We start from the raw sequence: 19,670 nt of genomic DNA on the forward strand, positions 1-19,670 counted from the left end.
GCCGTTGAGAGACTGCGTCTCTCAATAACAGTGCTTTCAGCGTGAAGCTGAGTTTGCAGTATCTTCCCTGCGATTCCGGAAGAATTCGTATCAGCGGATTTTTACATCCGCTGAAGATCACAGGTGGCATTTGCTTGAAAGAAGCTCTTTCCAGCTTCTTACATACTCGGGCCCTTTTTATGAAATGATTAGGCTATCGGACTATGGCGCCTGGGGTCCCGGATTCGAGTCATGCCTTCGGCATGATACGCTATTACGTTATTTCGGGCTAGGAAGTCACGGGTTTGCCCACTGATAAGATCTTCTAGGGCCTTAGACAGAGCTGGAAGGATGCTGATCGGTCTAAAATTGTTTAAATTGGTTTCGTTGTTTGTTTTTGGTATAGGGCGTACCTGGGTGAGTTTCCAAAGTGACGGAAATGTGCCAGAAAAAAAGGAGAAATTAAATATGTCCGTGATAGGAATAAGGACGTGGTGGAGGATTTTTTTGATCATGAGAATGGAAACTTCATCTACTCCTACAGCCGACGATCTTATCTTATAAAGATTTTCTAACTTGTTCCGGTGAAATCCAGGAAAAGCAAAATTTTAGAGCATTTGTAGAATGCATTTCAATATTCCGAAAAGTTTCACTTTTAGTGCTATTTTCAATAATCGGCAAGTCACAAAAATGGTCATTCAGTACATCTGGTGCAAATTTTGGACGTGGTCGTACTTTTTCTGTTTCCTGACACCTAGAATTTTCAATTTTTTCCAGAGAACGTCCGGTTTATTTTGGTGGTTGAGCAATTTGTATGCAAATCGGCACTTTGCTTTCCTTACCTCCTGATTGCAGCGGTTCCTCAGGGTTCTATAATTTTCAAAGCCGGATGTGCTATGGTCACCGTTCTTCACGTCATTCCTGTATTTGGTGTAAGCTCTGTCCCGCATGATCATAAGCTGACGTACGTCGTCAGTCAGACAGGGGGCAGGGGACTTGTTTCTTTCTGACGGGAGCATGTTTATTGAACAGTTGAAAAATAAATGTATTTAACAGATGGACTTTCTCATCCACTGTGCGTAGGGTGTTAATTTCGTGCCACAGAACGAGGGCAGCGTCTTCGTTCAGGAGGGTTTCATCTACCTTTTTAATGTCCCTGTAAGATACATGTTTGGGCTTAAATTTTGGAACGTGGATATTATATGATACATAAATTAAATCGTGATAGGAAATTCCAGGTACCAGAATTTGGCCGTGGCTTGTTACGTGATTTTCGTTCGAGACCAGGATGACGTCAAGCCAGGAGTCTGAAGTGGCCGTGTGGTGGGTTGGATTTAGGTGACAGATTGTGAGATTTAAGGCTGAGAACGTATCGCGGCCTTTGGTGGTACATGTCGACATTCATGTCTCCCAAAACAATTGCATGCGAATATTTTGGCAGAAAGTTTGCGATATAGTTTTTGAAGGCTCAAGTGCTAGGTGGTCAATAGACTACGGCAGGGAGGAGTTTCTGTTGACAGACGGTAGTTTCCATAATTATATATTTGGATGATCGGTCAGTCACCAGGCGATTCCGAAAGGATTTTGGCAGGAACGTCCTTGCGTAGATAAATTGCCACACCCCTGCCCCTCTTCCCGATTCGGTCTCTCCTGAATAGACGAAAACCTGGAAGGTGCACCAGCTCACTTGAAAGGCTCTCCTTAGGTATTGTTGGAGAGGAGCAGGACAGTCCTAACAGAAAATAACTGAGTTACCATTCTTACCTGCTCAGAAAGTAGAAAATTCTTTGAAGAAAGTAATATGTTGTCATGAAAAACACTTCACTTCAGATAATTGTTGACAGGGAATCCCAGGTTTTACCAAAATGAAAATTGTTACACAACACAACCAATATATGTACAACATAATATTAAAAAATCAGAAATTTAATACTTTTCATAATAAAATATCACAGGTTTCAGCATTAAATGTATGAACCATTGTTTCCACTGGGGCACTGTTACATTTTTTAAAAATGGCCCTAAAACACTCACAAATTACCACTAATATGTGTACACATAATATTGATAGAAATGTTGAATACATGGGAGAAGCATTACTTTTAGCTCGCAGAAATTGTAAGAGCATCATAGTTTTTGTCCAGAATGCATATGGGTCAGTCCATACCGTAGGGTTCAGCACTGGTTGCTTCACCATTTTTAAAATTTTTATTGTTCTAACCCCTATGCAGGGGTAGTTCAAAGCAGGCATTATTTTTCTAAAACTTGACAGTTTAAAATTGGTGGCCATATTTTGTTTCATGACTTTCGGCATTTTTGGCCTTTGCAGAGAGTTGTGATAATTATGATAACAGCTAATTAAAATGATAGAAAGCTGTGGTAAAAAGCATTGTTTTCAGTACATTTCAAGCTTTATTTCATGTTGTATATTATCTTCAACATTTCTAATAAAAATGGCAAAATTTAGGACCAAAACTGATATTTAATTTTGAAGAAAAATCAAAGTTTATGATTTTCTTTAGTAGAGAAGTAATGTCACATCAGAGCTAAATTTCTTTTAGAGGAAACATATACATCTTAACTTTTGGCAGAAAATATTTGAGTTCTGCTACTTGTTTCCTCTTTTAATTAAGGCTCTTTGAAAATGCTTGTTTTTAATATTTTTTAAAATTTGAGCTCCTATATCTCTGGTATATCATACTATTATGCAATAAAAATTATTGTATTTATTAATTACATCATGCAAATGGTATAGTTAAGTCCGTTAATAGCTATTATGAATTAAAAGGTGTGAAAGACAAAGGTTCTTCTGAATAGGTTAAGATATGCAAGCTGAGACCATTAGTTGAAAGCTGCAACTACTCCAGTAGCCAGTCTTGATACCTTGATTGATCTGAATTGTTCCAAGTGCAGTGCATTTCCAAATTAACATTTTTGGCGGGACTAGCAAAAAAATGTTCGAGTAAAACTTGAAATCTGATCTCACATTTCACAAGATATCTTTGTGATTGTTTAAACAAACATCTATCCCAAGAAAATACAAACTACGTTTAATGTCAAGAGAATTAATAACCCCTTTGCTGTTATTACCTAAATCCCAAATTGAATTCTTTAACATGCCACTAGACTTACATCATCATTCAAAATGTCGATGTTACGTAGCTTGGAAATTAAGTGACACCTACATTTGTGTGGTATTTCTAGTGGTGATAGCGAGAAAGAGATTATCTTTTCAGTTGTACAAATTGCTTGTTTTAATGCTTAATGCAATCTTTTTACAACAAAATCAGTGCGAAAACAAACGTAATTCATTTCTTCTTTGAAATATGACATTTCTTGTACATACAAAAAAAAAGATCTGTAAGAGACAAAGGATGCTAGCACAAGAGGGAGGGAACACTTGAGAGCTTATAGCTTTACACTAATGGCATTCCGCTTGCATGTCTTAACCTGTTCAGACAAACCTCTGCCTTACACATTTTTTCATTCATAATAGCCACTAATGGACTTACTATCCCATTTGCATGATAGTTAATTAAAAGTAATATTTATTTGTAACAACATAAATTTATCTTTTTTGCCTAGAATTTTTTACAGGTACCTCTCAGAGTACTCTTTGTGCTGTAAATATAAAATTTCTATTAGATTCCCCACCAGAGATATAGGTGCTCAAATTTAGGAAAAAAAATATGAAAAACTAACATTTTTAAAGAGCTATAACTAAAAGAGGAAACCAGTAGCACAACTCAAATATTTTCTGCCAAAACTTTGGATGAATATTTTTCCTCTGATGTGACATTACTTCTCTACTAAAGAATATCATAAACTTTGATTTTTCTTCAAAATTGAATATCAGTTTTGGCCTAAAATTTCAACCATTTGCATTTGAGATTTTGAAAAAGGTAGAGGACATAAAATAAAGTTTGAAATGTACTGAAAACAATGTTTACTTACCATAGTTTATCATTTTTCTTAGCTGAGTTGTCATAGTTATCACAACTCTCTGCAAAGGCCAAAAATGCTGGGAGTCATGAAGCAAAATATGGCCACCATTTTTAAATGAAGTCAAATTTTAGAAAAATAATGCCTGCTTTGAACTACCCTTGCATAGGGGGTTAGAACAACAAAATATTAACATTTTTAAAAATGGTCAAGTAACTAGTGCTGGACCATTCAGTGTAGACTGACCCATATGCATTCTGGACAAAGACTCTGGTCTGAGAGTTAAAAATGGATAATCATCATAGTAATGGTTCTCCCACATATTCAACATTTCTAACAATATTATGTGTACACATATTAGTGGTAATTTGTGAGTGTTTTAGGACCATTTTTTTAAAAATAAGGCTGTATGACAGTGAAAAACATTGGTTCATACACCCAGTACCGAAACTTGTGATATTTTTACTATGAAAAATATTACCTCTGATTTTTTTAATATTATGTTGAACATATATTGACTATGTAGTGTAACAATTTTCATTGTGGTAAAACCTGGAATTCTCTATCCAAAGTGGAGTGTTTCTTCATCACAACATATTACTTTCTGAGCAGGTAAGAATGGTAACACAGTTATTTTCCGTTAGGACTGTCCTGCTCCTCTCCAACAGTACCTAAATCACAATATGCCACAGTTTCCAAGATATGGCATATTTTGTTAGTTCACCCAATTTCTAATTCAAATTTTCAAAAAATTGTAACTTTCAACATATTTGTTGGACAAGTCTAATATTACATATTTGTCATATTGGAGCAAGTCTTTATGAGTAAAAAAAATTGTAAGCAAATCCATGACTATGAAGCAACCTGCTCTGGGTGATTTCGCGTGGAATGACCCTGCAAGTAATGTAGGAAAATCCTAGAATTTCGAATCAAGGTTTCACTTTGTATAACAAAATGAAATTAATGCAGCAATAGAATCTTGAAACAGCACAACATTTCAGAATATAAACTTACTTGTATCTAACACAGCGATATTAGCATTCTTCATTGCTGTCGGCCGAGATGATGCAGCACTTCCTGAATTAATCCGAACAGTGTTCTCTTTAATAGTCGCCGAGTCTACTGTATTCTGCCTTTTGAAATTACTACTTGGTGCATGATTATGGTTTGTTACATTTGTTGGACCCGCAGAAGTTCCTGTAATTCATTACATCAAAGTCATTACAAAAGAAAAATATCTCTATGGAAAAATGCTATGAATCCACAAATATTTACTCACGTACACAAAAATTAAATTTGCTTTGTTTCGTTAATTTCTTGTTGTTCATACATATTTGGGCTGAGACAACAGTTCTTTCTGATACTGAAACTTGTAGTTTCAGCAATTTAGAATTAATTTTAGTTCATAAATTATAACACAATTAACAATGCCACTATAGCCAAGTTGCGTAAATCCTGTCCATTATAAAAAATTGTAACCATTCACAAAAGTTACATGAGTAATTCTGGGACAATATGCACTTCCCACTCTTGGAAACCTCAAAATTAATATTAGAATGGGTAACATCAAATTTTGGGTGCACATCCACAACTAAATGGGCTCCCAGTCTAGAAATATTCCTGGCCATAAGGTGCAACAAATGTAATGGGTTGCAGAATATTGAAAGAAAGAAGTAGGGTAAGACAGACAGCAGTTGGGGATAGGTAAGAGTCCACAAAGTAAATTTTAAATCATTGAGGTTTGGGTACACAAATCTATTGTAAAATTAATATTGCTTACTGTTACAGAAATTCCTACTTATTTCAAGCATGGAATGTATCATGGAATTCACTACAACCAAAATATATATACGTAGCAATACATCAAACTGATTTTGTCTCAGCCCTAAATAGTACAATCATGTAGGCTCAGCATAAAAAAAAATATTGTGGTTAACCCGACACCCTCAAGTTGCATTCTTATACACAAATTACACTGAAATATACTGGATTACATACTTTTGCAGACACAACTTCCTACACAACATTTTATGTTGACTGTACAAAACCAAGCTTAATTAAAATATAACACACAAATAACTAATATAAATGGTTTCGTTGGGAAAAGTGTGATAACACTGGCACCTCAATGACATATATAGGTGTTTGAAAAACCAGTAAAGAGAAAAATAGGAATTTTACACTGAAAAATAGACACGAAGTAAACATTTAATTATGAAACAGAAGAATTCTATATTTTTCAAAGTACAGATTTGAAAATGTGAAAACATCAAAATTGTGAAAAATTTTCAAAATGGATTTTTTCTAAAGAAGCATCAATGAGGAAGGAATCTATAAAGTCTAGAGTTTACTACCTATAAGCATACTGAAAAAAGAGGGAAACACGAAAACTCTGGCATACTTATTAATCAAGTGCTGAAAGGTTACTGCGTGTGGAACTAAGTGGATCACAAATTAAAAAAATATTCTGAAATATTCATACACGATGTTTACTTTTAAAATGAGCCATTTCTGAACTCGCTACTTCATGGTCCTGTAAGACGGGTTATTATCTTCTAATGCACATAACTAAATCATGCATGTCTTTTCTTATATTTTCACATTTTCCTCTTTTAAAGGAAACTAAAATTTTGAAGTGCGCATACCCTTAGCGGTACTCTAAGGTTTCAACATACTGATTTCATTTGAAGTATATTTTACCAAAATCAAACTGACATATTACTAACTTCAATATATGCATTACTAAGCATCTAGAATTCAAAGCACTACATTTGGATGCTTTTGTATTAAACTATGTTCGATAATATATAAAAAAGACTGCATAACAAAAACCTAGCATTTAACACAACTAGATATAAATTTAAGTTTAACCTTTATCGGATAGGAGCTTCATCTCTTTGGATAGGAGGATTTCAAGCATGTGCTTAGAAAAAAAAGTAGAAGGAACACTATTTACCATAGACAGTTGTGGTTGCTCTCCCCCCCCCCCCCCCAGGTATTGCAGTCTTACGAAGAGGGAGATTACGGAGATCCCAAAAAACAGAATTAGAAGAAAATTTAAATTTTACAAAAAAAATCCTAATTGTTCCTGTGGACCCCACAATAAACACTAAAAAAAAAACAAAAAAAAAACATGACATGTGCCAATAAGTACACTAGTCCGACAGTAAACTAGGTAAATATTGTTTTAATGCAGGTACCGTTCATAGATACATATGTCCTACTGTTAGAAACTGTGTTTTCCTCACTGTTATAAATAGGGGTCAAACAGGGGCAAATAAAAGCTTCGAAAAATTTCATTTGTAGAATATCTTTTACAATTTTTTTAAAAATCCCAAAAAAGTATTGGTTTCTCAGAGTGGTCTCTTGTGGTGTGTAAATTTATCTAGGTTACATAGCCACTACTTGAACCAATATCCTACTTATGAAAACTAATTTCTTCCTATTGCATAATACATAGCAGTGCTACATTTTGCAATTTTTCTATTCACTTCGAATGAATGCGGGGCTCCTCGAAAAGGGATTTCTTGAGTGAACTATCCTTTTCCTTCTTCTTCTAACTGCACCTGAATGGAGATGGGATGTCAACATTTTACCTCCTGTGAAATACCCAAACATTCCATCCAAAATAAAACAAACCAACTCTCTACGATGAATAGTTCTTCTATGATTTTTTTTAAAAACATTTCCATGCATTTGAAAAGCTCGAACTTAAAAATTCTTAACCAATCAAAAATAAAACCTGCTTTGACAAACTTTCCACACTCATTGTATTGAAATTTGAGTATGACATATCTTCATATGTATGTAAAACAGTGAACTGAAATAACATGTCTGGCTTTTATTTAGTAATTGCATGTTAAATGCTGTCTCGTGGCACTGGGGCAGGTGTAACCCTAGCCACTGAGAGGATGCTTATGGCTACTGGGATTACTGCTGTCCCAGCCATCCGATAAAGGTCACGGGATCACTGGACCTTTGTTAACAAAGATTTTTTCAAACATTTATCTAGGATAGCAAATAGGCTCATGGTGTCGAAAAAATAACACACAAAGAATCACTTAAATAATTTACAAGGAATTCTAAACCAATGTAGTATTGCAGTTTGGAATACCGATATAGTTTCTTGAAAAATAAATCCTCAAAAAACTCCTTGCGGTCAGAACAAAAGTCCAGTGCCACCTTAATACAAAAGAAGTGACAATATGCTTAAATGAATGTTCAAGAAGAAAACAACATATTTTGGATTTATCATGTGCATGTGTGTGTTCATATTGGTTCAGTGGCCCACCAGGGAAATACTTTACAATACCTTAGTTAAAATAAAGGAAGTATGAGGTTCATGATTTGGACCATCCATCAACCAGGCAATATCTGAACATGACTTCAAGATTATGTGAGCTACCGTTATTCTCACTTCAGGGCCATCAGTAATATTGAAGTTATTCCTAGACATCACCTGGGTGATGGCCAGAGAACAGCATTATCAGTTGCTCCGGATACTTCAGAATCACCCCATGAAAGTAATACAAAGAAACGTAAGGTGGTGAGAAATTGAGATAGGCACACATATAAGGTCAGGGGACAAACAGTAACCGTGCTAACAGTGACTTGGTACAATTTAAGCCCTTTGTTGCAGGTTTAGACTTTTGTGGTTCTTCATGTTACATACTGATCAGGGCAATACATATATTGTTAATTGCAAATTAATTTACTTTTGACAACTATAGAAATCACAAAAATACCATGCATGGTCAACTTCATTCATGACAAATATGAAACCTCGGCAACAAATATTTCATTTCTTCAAATTAGGAATGGGACCGATTAATCGGTACTCTATCGGTATCAGCCGATATAGGCATATAGGTGTATAGGCATATAGGTGTATCGGTAAAATTACCGATTATTTTACCGATCCAATATATCGATAAATATCTTATAATTTAGTGAAAATTCTGCCATTTTGTTGTAATTTTTATGGATAATATCCATGCTCTTCTTTCTAAAAAGTAAATGTCTAAATATTTAGCTTCTCTTGCACTGCAGTCATCTCAAAACACACATTTATTAAGGAGATCAATGAATATTTCAGGTTCTTCAAGGACCATTTCTAATTTTATATCGGATCGGTAGAATATCAGTTATCGGTATCGGCAAATTTTATATCGGTACCGGCAAATTTTATATCGGTACTTTATCGGTATAGGCCAAAATTTCATATCGGCCCATCCCTGCTTCAAATACTTTCAGTGCTACCTAATGTTAACATCAAGATGTGGTAGTAGTTATAAGTAGTACTGAAAATATTGAAGAAAATTAAAGAACATGCATTTTGTGGTAGTTTCATTTTATAAATATAGAAGTTACCTCATTTCTTTTTTAACAGAAGGATGTTATGTATTTTTGTTTGTCTTACTTCCCTATTGGGGGTTCCAAGCATAATAAAGGCAGCTGAAGCATGGAGCTTATTCCCAAAACAGGTGCAAGTATTGGTTTATTTTGTTCACAGGGCACAACACCTCATTTTACTGATTAAACTTGTCTATTTTAGAATATACAGTTTAGGAAAGAGTATTTTCTCTCCCATTATGAAAAATAATGGAATCCTGGAAGGTTTCTTAATGCCATATTTCAATCTCACCTTCCCAGTTAATAATCAAAGTTCTCCTTATTCAGGGTGTCTACCAAAACAACAAATCTAAAAATCTTTACTTTTTCATGACTTTTTTTTTTCCATTTTGTTTAGAAGTAACTGACCCCATCATCTTAAAACTGTTGCCATGACAATACTCATCAGCAAAAAAACAAAAGCATCAAGGTAGGATGTCTGAATTTGTAAAAAAACAAAAAAAGTTGTCAATGCAGGACCGTGAAAACTATACTTGTCAAAAGTGAAGCTGGTTTGTTCCAAGAATGTGGGTAGGGTGTTCAAAGGGTAACAAATTTATCTTGCAAAACCTTTGGGGTTGACAACTATACAACAGGGGTGTTGTATTAAAACACACACAAGTCAACATGATAAAAGCAAAATTACATACAAAATTTCACTACAAACATGCACATGCACACATTTAACTATGCTACTGAGCATTCTGCATATTGCAAATAGGAGGAAAAACTAACGTTTAATAAAAATTGTGGAAGAACTAACTTTTAACTTCAAATTCATTTTAGCACAATATGGAAATATGTATATTGGATGCATTAATAGTCCTCTTTCGTTACGATTGTCTGTTGATCAGAAAGAAGACTACTTATAGGAATAAAAGCTCTTTTGTTACTTTATTTATCAAAACACATTTGAAAATAGAGTAGAAATAAAAAAAAGTCCCATATGAAATATGGGAAAGCATGCATCATGCAGAGTTATATTGTAAGTCAAAGCATACTTAAGTTGAAAAGCATTATATTTATTTTGTTAAAAATTGTGAACATTTTTAACTACAATGAAAAAAGGTTCAATAAGGCTCGATTTGACCTTTGACTGGTGTCCGAGAAGCCACTTTCAAAATTTCCTCCCCTTTCGAAAAACCACAATGATATTCTAAAATCTGAAAAATTACATATGATTAGAATTCCATCTAGAGCATTTATGTGAATCTTTGTATAGTGTGCTATTGCTGATTTCTAGATATTTGCAATAATTTAATACGCTTACATAGCCACGAAACTATTGCAAATATCACAAGAACAATGGAAGTACATCCCATAAATGCTGTAGAAGGAATTTTAAGCATAGAAGTTTTTCAAAATGAGAGGAAATTCTGACAACAGCCAAGCCAGCCAGCCAAGACTTTTAAATTAGTCAGAATTATGTAACAAACTGTCTCAAAAAATTATGAAACTTTTGTTATAGCTGTAGACATTCTTTCATGTATTTACTGTACATAACTGGGAGGAATATGTTTCATTCTGAATGCAATTCTGCTCTAAAAGATGCTTCAATTTGAATTTTGAAGCACATCACAAGGCAAACAACAGTTCAGGGTTAGCTGCAGGTGCACAGAATTGCATGGTTACTTTTCTGCTGGTGTTAAGTACAAAGCCTGGGCAAGTCATTCATTTTCCACTTGTTTTGCAAGGAGTAGAAAGAATTGAAAACCAGCGTTGGCACAGAAAACCATCACGTGGGTGTTGCTTATGAAATGGAAGAAGGTACTGAACCATGCAGAAACTAAGGCATATTATTGAAATAAATCAGAATGCATTCTAGGGACTCGTATAGGAATATCAGTGCATACAAAGAGTAACATATGCTTGCATGTGTATGTGCACACAGCAACATGTAAAATAAGACTAGGTGGGACTGGCCCTATAGTTTATAGCAAGATCTAAACAATGATGCAATATGCCCCCACAGTGGGAGGCTCAAGAAATTTAAAAGATTTTTCTGTTGCCTCTGCCTCATGCAGAAGAATTTAAATTTCATGTAAAGAACTAAAATTATAGAGTATATGCTGTGTTTAAACAATGATGCACAGGCAGAGAGGTATTAAAATAGCAAAACTGAGATACTTTAATCAAAAGTAGTATCAATTGTGCATAAAACATGCATGAAGATAAAGCAACAGCTGTCTAACCAAGAGCTCTATTTTAAACAGGGTAAGGTGACAAGAACACTTTGTACTAAGTATGCAAAATGTTAAAGGGCTTTGCAGAATGATCAGTGAACACAACAGGTAAACTAAAACTACATGGCGACTACTGGGGACTAGCTGTGCAAGCCTCCTGGTATCAATGTAATGTTCTGCGGGGATCAAGTGCAGAAGGGGAAAAAATATGGAGGACAGCCCACCCCCAGCGGTGCCTTGGGACTCACGCAACGTTTCCCCACCCGAAGAGGCTCGACGACTTGGTTTAGGATTTGTCGCTGAACTGGAACGATGCACACCCCGGTGACTGTGTGATGGAGATTGTGCGCTGCCTGGTGTAATCACTGGTGGGATATTCCGTAAGGACAGTGAGCTTCCAGATCTTGACCCGTCACTCTCAGGCTGAAAGAGAAAAAATTGTGTCACATACATGAAAGAAAAATAAGCAATAACAGAGCAACCAACTATATACCAAACCAAATTCCTAGATTTTTCCAGGTATTTTTAAATAACTTTCAACTTTCAAAATGCTTTTACATACAAATATATAAATACAGTACTCAAAAAAAATGTTGCATATTCTGAAAATATTGCGAGTGGCCCCACCATGCCCATATCATCACAGAGTTTCTTCAGTACCTCAGAATCCATCGGATGCTACAGGCAGTTTATTCACCGAACCTCAGCTGCATCAAAAATGCATGGGCACTCCCGAAGACAGCTATCTCCAATCATCCATCACAAACCCTCAGCTCACTGAGGCCACCATACAAGAATGGGACCATATTCCTCAGAATACAATGGACAGCCTGAAGGCCAGGAACGATTGCATCAGCAATGGCCATTGAAGCACCTTGGTTGCTTCAGTTCGTATTGTAACTGTGCAACTGTATAATTTTCCCCCCTTTGTTTCATGTAAAACACTTCACCTTTGCTTTCAAGTGAAGGTTTTGGCTTTCTGCCTCATTTCTTTGCATATCCCATTTCCTTCAAGATCTGTACCACATTCTCTTCAGTAAATATATCATTATTACAGGCATGCAAATTTAATTTTTGACGAAAACATGAAATTTGAAATAACATGCTGTAATGTTCATTTTTCATGTGTCTGAAAGGTCTGAGGTGCATTTTTCTACCCTGTTTTGTCACGAAATATTGCGAAATTGACTCTTAAACACGAAATTTACCGTTTATATACCGACTCAACACTTTCTGAAGTCTGAAGTATCCTGTGAGTTATGCAATTCATGGAAAATTGATTAATTCTGCTGTAAATATTTGACAAGCAAAAATGGACCCCTTTACACAGGAATAAACTTAATACTCTGGTAACTACATAAATGTGCTATTAGAAGGGATAAGTTTATTTTGTGTAATAAGTGCAGTTTTTAAATCAAATTTAGGATTATATTCACAATTTTATAACCAAAATGTCATCTTATATAGCACTTCTGATGTGATTATTCACCGCTATAACACCGAAATTTTATTTTATTTACTGCTTTTGACCCCGAAATAGACTATTTTCGTACCGAAATTTTGCTGTTTTATTTACTAAAAATATGTGCCTCTAATCATTATGCAACAATTTTCTTGAGCACTGAAAGAACTTGTTTCTTCAATGGCTGATATTTTCTGATATCTCATTATTTTGACATTGTACATATGTATATATTTTTATAAGAGCATGTTAAAGAATTTCAATCACTGAAGTAACTATGCATTACACTGCCATTACAAAGATTAGGGTCAAAACCTAACCCTAAAAATAAACACCCTTTTTCTGGTGATCTTGCTCACCAAGCCTGCCTATATACCTAGTAGGTACACTCCACTTAACTATGGTATGTTAAAATGAATCTGACCAGCTTCTCCAAATGTAAAAAAGAAGTACACCATTACACTTCAACACAAGGAATAATTCAATTCTCAAACTACCAACTCTTAATACAGCATTATTTGATAAAGATCCAAAACCCACAGGTCTGTACAACTAGCAACAGGACCATATAAGAACTATTGAACCAATAGCCAAATTCAAGAAGGAACTAAGAAAACATCTATTATACCACTTCCTCTACTAGGTGAATAAATTTTTGAACTTTTAATACATCAACCCACAAACTCATACATAGTGCAAACAACTGAAAATGTAATTAATAGTGCCAATGTAGATCCACAATAGGCTGGGTACCACCTTATATCTGTTGTATCACATTAGCACATTGGTATTAATTTATGATTCTGTAAGTCTTGCTTTGATATTAACTTAATTTCATTTAATCTTTTGAAGTCATATTACATATCTGATATCACAAATGTAGTCACGGACACTTCTGGGTTGTAACAATTCCATTGGTAGTTAATATATTCATTACAACCAAGAAGTGATAGTGACTGTAGAGACATGATTAAATGGATGAAAATAATCATTTGGTTTAAGGGGACCAAAGGTAGCAATGATTACACGGGTCATATCACATCGATGATGTGGTTCAGTTTTATCTGGCCTTGTAAAGTAACATTACCAGTAACGCTGATTATTCCTCACCGAATGTTTGATCTAAGCTTTACTGGGTGACTGAGATGAGGTACACTTTGGCATACAGTGTACATTTACCGGTATTTCAATTCTGTGCTTGACAGTATCAGAAGTAAATATGCTTTTCTGACTCATCATGATGATGACTATGAATGATGATTACATGAAAATGATGAAGAAATACTTACAAAAGGCTGCATGTCAGGACTCGAACCTACATGTTTGCAGTTGTAAGCAGATCCTTTTAATTAATAGCTAGATAAATTATTCTCCAAGTTTATGGTTGATAACGAGCATTTAAAATGTTCTTGATGTTTCAGGCAAACACGGGCTCTCTCCATGAGACATTTCTTTTTAGTTTGATCAATGGTAGTTGTAGAATAAATCCTATTGATAAAAGTGTAACATTGATCAAACTAGAAATACATTTATTGCGAATCTTTGTCTGAAGAAGGCCCTGTTAAGAGGGTGCAAACGTTACATTTATAGTGTATTTTTTATACAATAAATTTTGCCTTGGTCAGCGTCTGAGTGTTTGATTAATCATGGAACCAAGGTTTAACACTGTTACCATTAGAAATAAAAAATATGGTTAAATGCTTGTAACAATTGCAACCTAGAAGAATTCTACAATGCAAGTAATATGTACGTAAAAGAACTAGGTAGATAAAGATTGTTAAAAGTATCATTAATAAATGTGTTTTTATGCTCATCTATTTCTGGTGGAAAATGAACATGCTTGCTCAAATTTTCATTAATCAGAGTAACGTTTTGGAATTTTCTGTCAAGGCCAGTTCAACTTTTCTACTTCCCATCCTTGTGCTTTGTGTACTTATCTTATGCAATATGTTCCTACAGTACTTACGAAATGAAAACAAAAATGCATGTAATCTCTGCATAATGCTAATCACCATCACCACAAGCTACTGACCTCTCAATAGGTGTAACATCTCAATACGCATGGAAACAAATCGCAAATGAACATAATCGTATACTCACATCAGAAGATTTTCTTCCTAGTAGTAAGTAGGTGGCAAAGACATCATCGTACTTTGCATTCCCCAAACTATCTTCGATTTCTGTCCTTGTGTAACCCATACCGAGAAGGGCTTCTGGAAGAAGGTAAGTGTTGGAATAACACACATTAAAAGTTAAAAAAAAATCCTGCATCTACTAAAGCAATGCATGCAAACAAAATATTAAAATATTAGCACCCTGCAATGGCTATAAAATAGAATAATCTCAAAAGGAACAATACTAGCAATGCAAAAAGTATCTGGATTACTATTGCACAAGTTTAGTAATAACTATTTCCATTCCAGGAAACTATGGAACATAATTGATAGTACACATCAAAGTGGGAATACAAGAAAAAATGACAAGTTTCACAAAACTTGTTTTATTCCACTTTATGTACAGATAGGCTGATTAGGATTGACTTAAAAGTTTAAAAGTGGAATCCTAAATGGGACTTGAACCGCAAATCCTCAGTTACAAGGTGATTGCATTACCCACTACGCTATCAGAGAAGCACAAGAATTTCAAAATAGTTCAATTTATATATGCCATGGCTTCTGTAATGAACTTAAGAGATATTTAACTTAAAACATTATAGCCGATTTGTTGAATTTTTTCGTAATTTTGTTATGTAGTATTGCTTTATTGCCACCTTTACTTAACAAGACGATGAGGATGAGTGATGAACAGATGAAATTGATGAAAGGATACTAACAATTAATGCCCATTCCCAGGATGTGGCAACATTGAAAATCAACATCTTAACATACTCAAAAAATCCAACAGGCAGTTTGGTTAAAAATTCGAACTCCGATTTTACATTTCCACACAATAATATATTAATTTTTCATTGTCCAAATGGACACAAAAATCCTATAAAACTAAATAGAACATGAGATAGCATATGGAGCGTAATGAAATTGTATTCTAGCAGCAGAACACCATGGATTTTACATCTTACCGCTTTACAGATTTCACCTTCCTGGATCTAATAAACCAGACTGTTGTAACTCCCAGATTATATTTCTTCCTGCATTTTAAGTTTATTTAGCCAAAGTTGACTGAAGAGCATATCACAAAAGTTCCACTGTTAGAAATGTTTTTTTAAGAACAGAATGATATAATGTTAAATATACACCCATTTTGGTAGGTTTGGATGAAACTGAAATTCATAAAATATAACTACATGTTTCAAACCAATTGTAGAAATGGAAATTATGTTCTTGTTCACTTCATGATCTCTCAATTTCTGTGACAAAACTTTCAAATTCAGAATTAAATCCTCAATAACAAACTTCATGTTTTATAGTGACATGTTTTCATACAAATTTTAAATAGCATCTGCTGGTTAAATATACCTTACAATCCTTCCTACTAGCACATAATTAAATGTCATTAATAATGCAAGAATGGTTCCTATTAATGAAGCCATGGTATACATAAGCAATAGTAATCCTGATACATAAACTATTATTTAAATTTGCATTTTGAGCTCATACAACTATATTAAGTAATTCTTTGATCTTGGAAATAATACTGCACACCAATTAAATGCTCTACAAGTTCAGCAAGTACATACGCGCTACCTACCTATCCTTTTTGGATCCTTGAAATCTGGTTCAGGTTCTAGATAGGGTTTCAGTTCGTCTTCCTCATGACCCATGTTCATCCACTTGTCTTTCATGATGTTCTGAAAAGAAGAGGACAAAGCAACATGTTTAAAAATGTGTGCGAGTGTTAGTATTTTCTATACATCACACACTCTACAATTTTAATTAGGGATGAGACAGATTAATCAGTAAATTTACAGTTTCGATATATCTAGAAATATCTTATAATTTAGTGCAAAATTCTGACATTTTGTTATAATTTTTATGGATAATCTCCATGCTCTAGTTTTAAAAAAAGTAAATGTCTAAATATGCAACTTCTTTTGCACTGCAGTGACCTGGAAACTATGTTTCTTAAGGAGGTCAATGAACTATTCAGGTTCTTCAAGGAGTATTTTGAATTTTATATGGGATCTGTAGGATATCGGTTATTGGTATAGGCAAATTTTACATCGGTATCAGCCAAAATTTCATATCTGCCGATCCCTAATTTTAACTTTCCTTTGTACAATTTACTTGTGTAATTTACTGTTTCCTAAGAAATTCAAACCAACTCGCACACAGTTTAATGGAAAATGAACATGAATTTTAATAATCCTAGGTTATTGTGCATTGTAAATTTTTGTCTGAAGTCAGACAAGGCTACAAAGCAGAAAACGAATATGAAAAAATTAAGAAGCTTTCTATATTTCATATTTGTATTGTTGTACAGAAAAAAAATCTAAATTTCCTGTGAATGTTTTGAAAGCTTTAAATGACTCATCTCTCAGAATCCACTACTACATAATAGTAACAAAGTATCAAACTGGAAACTTATCAAAGAAGCGGCATTCATAACAATGGTCCAAAACTAAAGAAGCCATCTCTGTGCAGAATTCAAGCAAATATGGTCCTCGTTCAGAAAATAGAAATAGTAACTTAAATGGAGCAAAAAATAGTACAGGTAGTACACCAGCTCGTAGGTTCAATCTCCACCATTGGCAAAAAGAAATTGTATACCTGAAGACGAGAGATGAGGTCTTGTCCAGATAGTAGTGTTACGATAGGTATGAGCACTAGAAGCACTAGATAATGTTCATATAACATTGCACGTTTGACTAGCATTAAGGAAAAAAAAATAGTGAACTTTCGTGTCCTCGCATTCCACACTGGTGATAATAAGTAAAGGCTTCACGAGTCTAGATTTTTTTAATTTGTGCAAAAAAATGCTGTTTTCGTGAAAAGTATTGACGTAAATGATTTGCATCCACCCCCACCCTCCTTCCCAAAAACTAGAGAAAAAGAATCCTTACCTCTAGTGATGCCCTCTTGGCAGGATTTAATACTAAGAACTTCTTCAATAAATTTTCACAGTCTGTAGACATGTAAAAGGGTATCCGATATTTTCCTCTCAATACTCTTTCCCTTAATTCCCTGAGAGTTGAACCGTCAAATGGAAGGGAGCCACTGACTAGCGTGTACAAAATTACTCCTAAGGACCAAACGTCCACTTCTGGACCATCGTACTTCTTTCCTGAAAGAATCAAATCTTATTACATTTTGGCAAGAAAAAAATTTAAAAAAGAAAAACAATTTTTGAATGCACTACTTGAAACAAGATTCAGGTATTTAACTGTAAGTGTAGTATTACATGTGCTATTCTAAGTATATTTTTTTCAAAATTGTGTGCTGTTTTTGTAAGTATATAATTTGCAACCCAGAAACCACATTTACTTATTTCACAACAAATATACAACCAATTCTATGTAATCTTAAGAAATTCATCATTAATTTGTGTTTGTAAATTCATGATCAAATAAAGAAAACCTATCGTCAACATAATTTTTCTCCAGATTTTAGCCAGTGTATGGAACCTGTGGCCACCCACCATCCTGACGAAATTGAGAAGCTATCAATGTGTAGCACAACCTGGTCATGGGAGACTGCTGACCAAACGTCACCCTGTAACTGGACGATAGCCCACCTCTGCCGAGTCATGTGGGAGTGAGGCCAGCTGTCGGTAGGTAGTCCTTGGCCCTCAAGGGCTGTTGCACCATAGTTATTATTGATATATTCAACATATATAACACATGTAAGTCTAGTAATAGCATTATTTATTGCAATGTGTCAATATTGAAAAGGATTCAAAAATGTTTATATCTTTACATCTGTAACTACTGTATATCTTTATGTAGTTCAGTCCAGCAATAGCAATATCTGAATCTTGTCCAGCAATAAATTCAAATTGAACTACGTACACAGAAAATACAATATATTCCAATTATCCAAAATTTAATTTATCTAAAACTGGCATCAAAATCAAAATTGGATAAATGTATTTTTAGTGTACTTCATTGGAGGAGAAAGAATTGTATTAAGAGAGTGGAGAAGGCATTTAACATGAAAAAAGAAAAGAGAAAGGCACTGAAGGGTGGATAAATGAAAATGCAAGGAAACAAACAATTACCACGGAAAATGAAAATACTACATTTTGCTATTTGGCCATTTATTTACTGAAAGCGATTGTATCACATTGCAGTGTAGCCAGACAATGGGAGAAGACAGAAACTGGTGTTACATAAAAAGGGTTAAAATCTGTTTTTACCGGTGCCTATATGCTGGATGGATGCAATGGAAAAATTTCTGAAATATCTGGCTGGGACTGAAGGGGAGGAGGGTATAAGTTAGGGCAGTGGTTCCAAACGTGTGCACCATGGCACCCTGGTGTGGGGTGCCGTGGCTGGCTTACAGGGATGCTGCAAAATGTTCTAATGTTTAGCAATTGCTCTCATAAAGAGATAGTATCGTGCAAAAATCGTGGAACAGGAAATGAAGATGGCTGTTTCCTCTTTCATACCAAGATTTAAGAAGATATGCAGTGAACATCAGGCTTACCTGTCGCACTAATTGTAAAAAAAGTGAAATAAAGTGGTCCCCTGTGCTTAGCACCACGCCATGAAAGAGTATAGGGGTGTGGGTGTAACGCTCCACACTTACAATTGTAAA

The 19,670-nt window shown here is 34.7% G+C and overlaps 1 protein-coding gene across 13 annotated transcripts in view; it reads right to left on the reverse strand.

Moving 5' to 3' along the window:
• Window positions 1–19,670, reverse strand: part of LOC145978960 (serine/threonine-protein kinase MARK2) — a 170,531-nt gene that overhangs the window by 22,452 nt on the left and 128,409 nt on the right. For 9 of the 13 annotated variants that reach the window (XM_083111994.1, XM_083111990.1, XM_083111991.1 and 6 more), the window contains 5 exons: window positions 17,978–18,198; window positions 16,666–16,765; window positions 15,058–15,170; window positions 11,720–11,918; window positions 4,936–5,118 (listed from right to left, as the gene is read on the reverse strand). In XM_083111994.1, the coding sequence (XP_082968120.1) occupies window positions 4,936–5,118; window positions 11,720–11,918; window positions 15,058–15,170; window positions 16,666–16,765; window positions 17,978–18,198 (816 nt within the window). The remainder of the gene's footprint in view (window positions 1–4,935; window positions 5,119–11,719; window positions 11,919–15,057; window positions 15,171–16,665; window positions 16,766–17,977; window positions 18,199–19,670) is intronic. The other 4 variants (XM_083111984.1, XM_083111988.1, XM_083111985.1 and 1 more) reach the window with 4 other exon arrangements.

The sequence above is a fragment of the Lepisma saccharinum genome, chromosome 25 (assembly GCF_977018435.1).
Source record: "Lepisma saccharinum chromosome 25, izLepSacc3.1, whole genome shotgun sequence".
NCBI lineage: Eukaryota > Metazoa > Arthropoda > Insecta > Zygentoma > Lepismatidae > Lepisma > Lepisma saccharinum.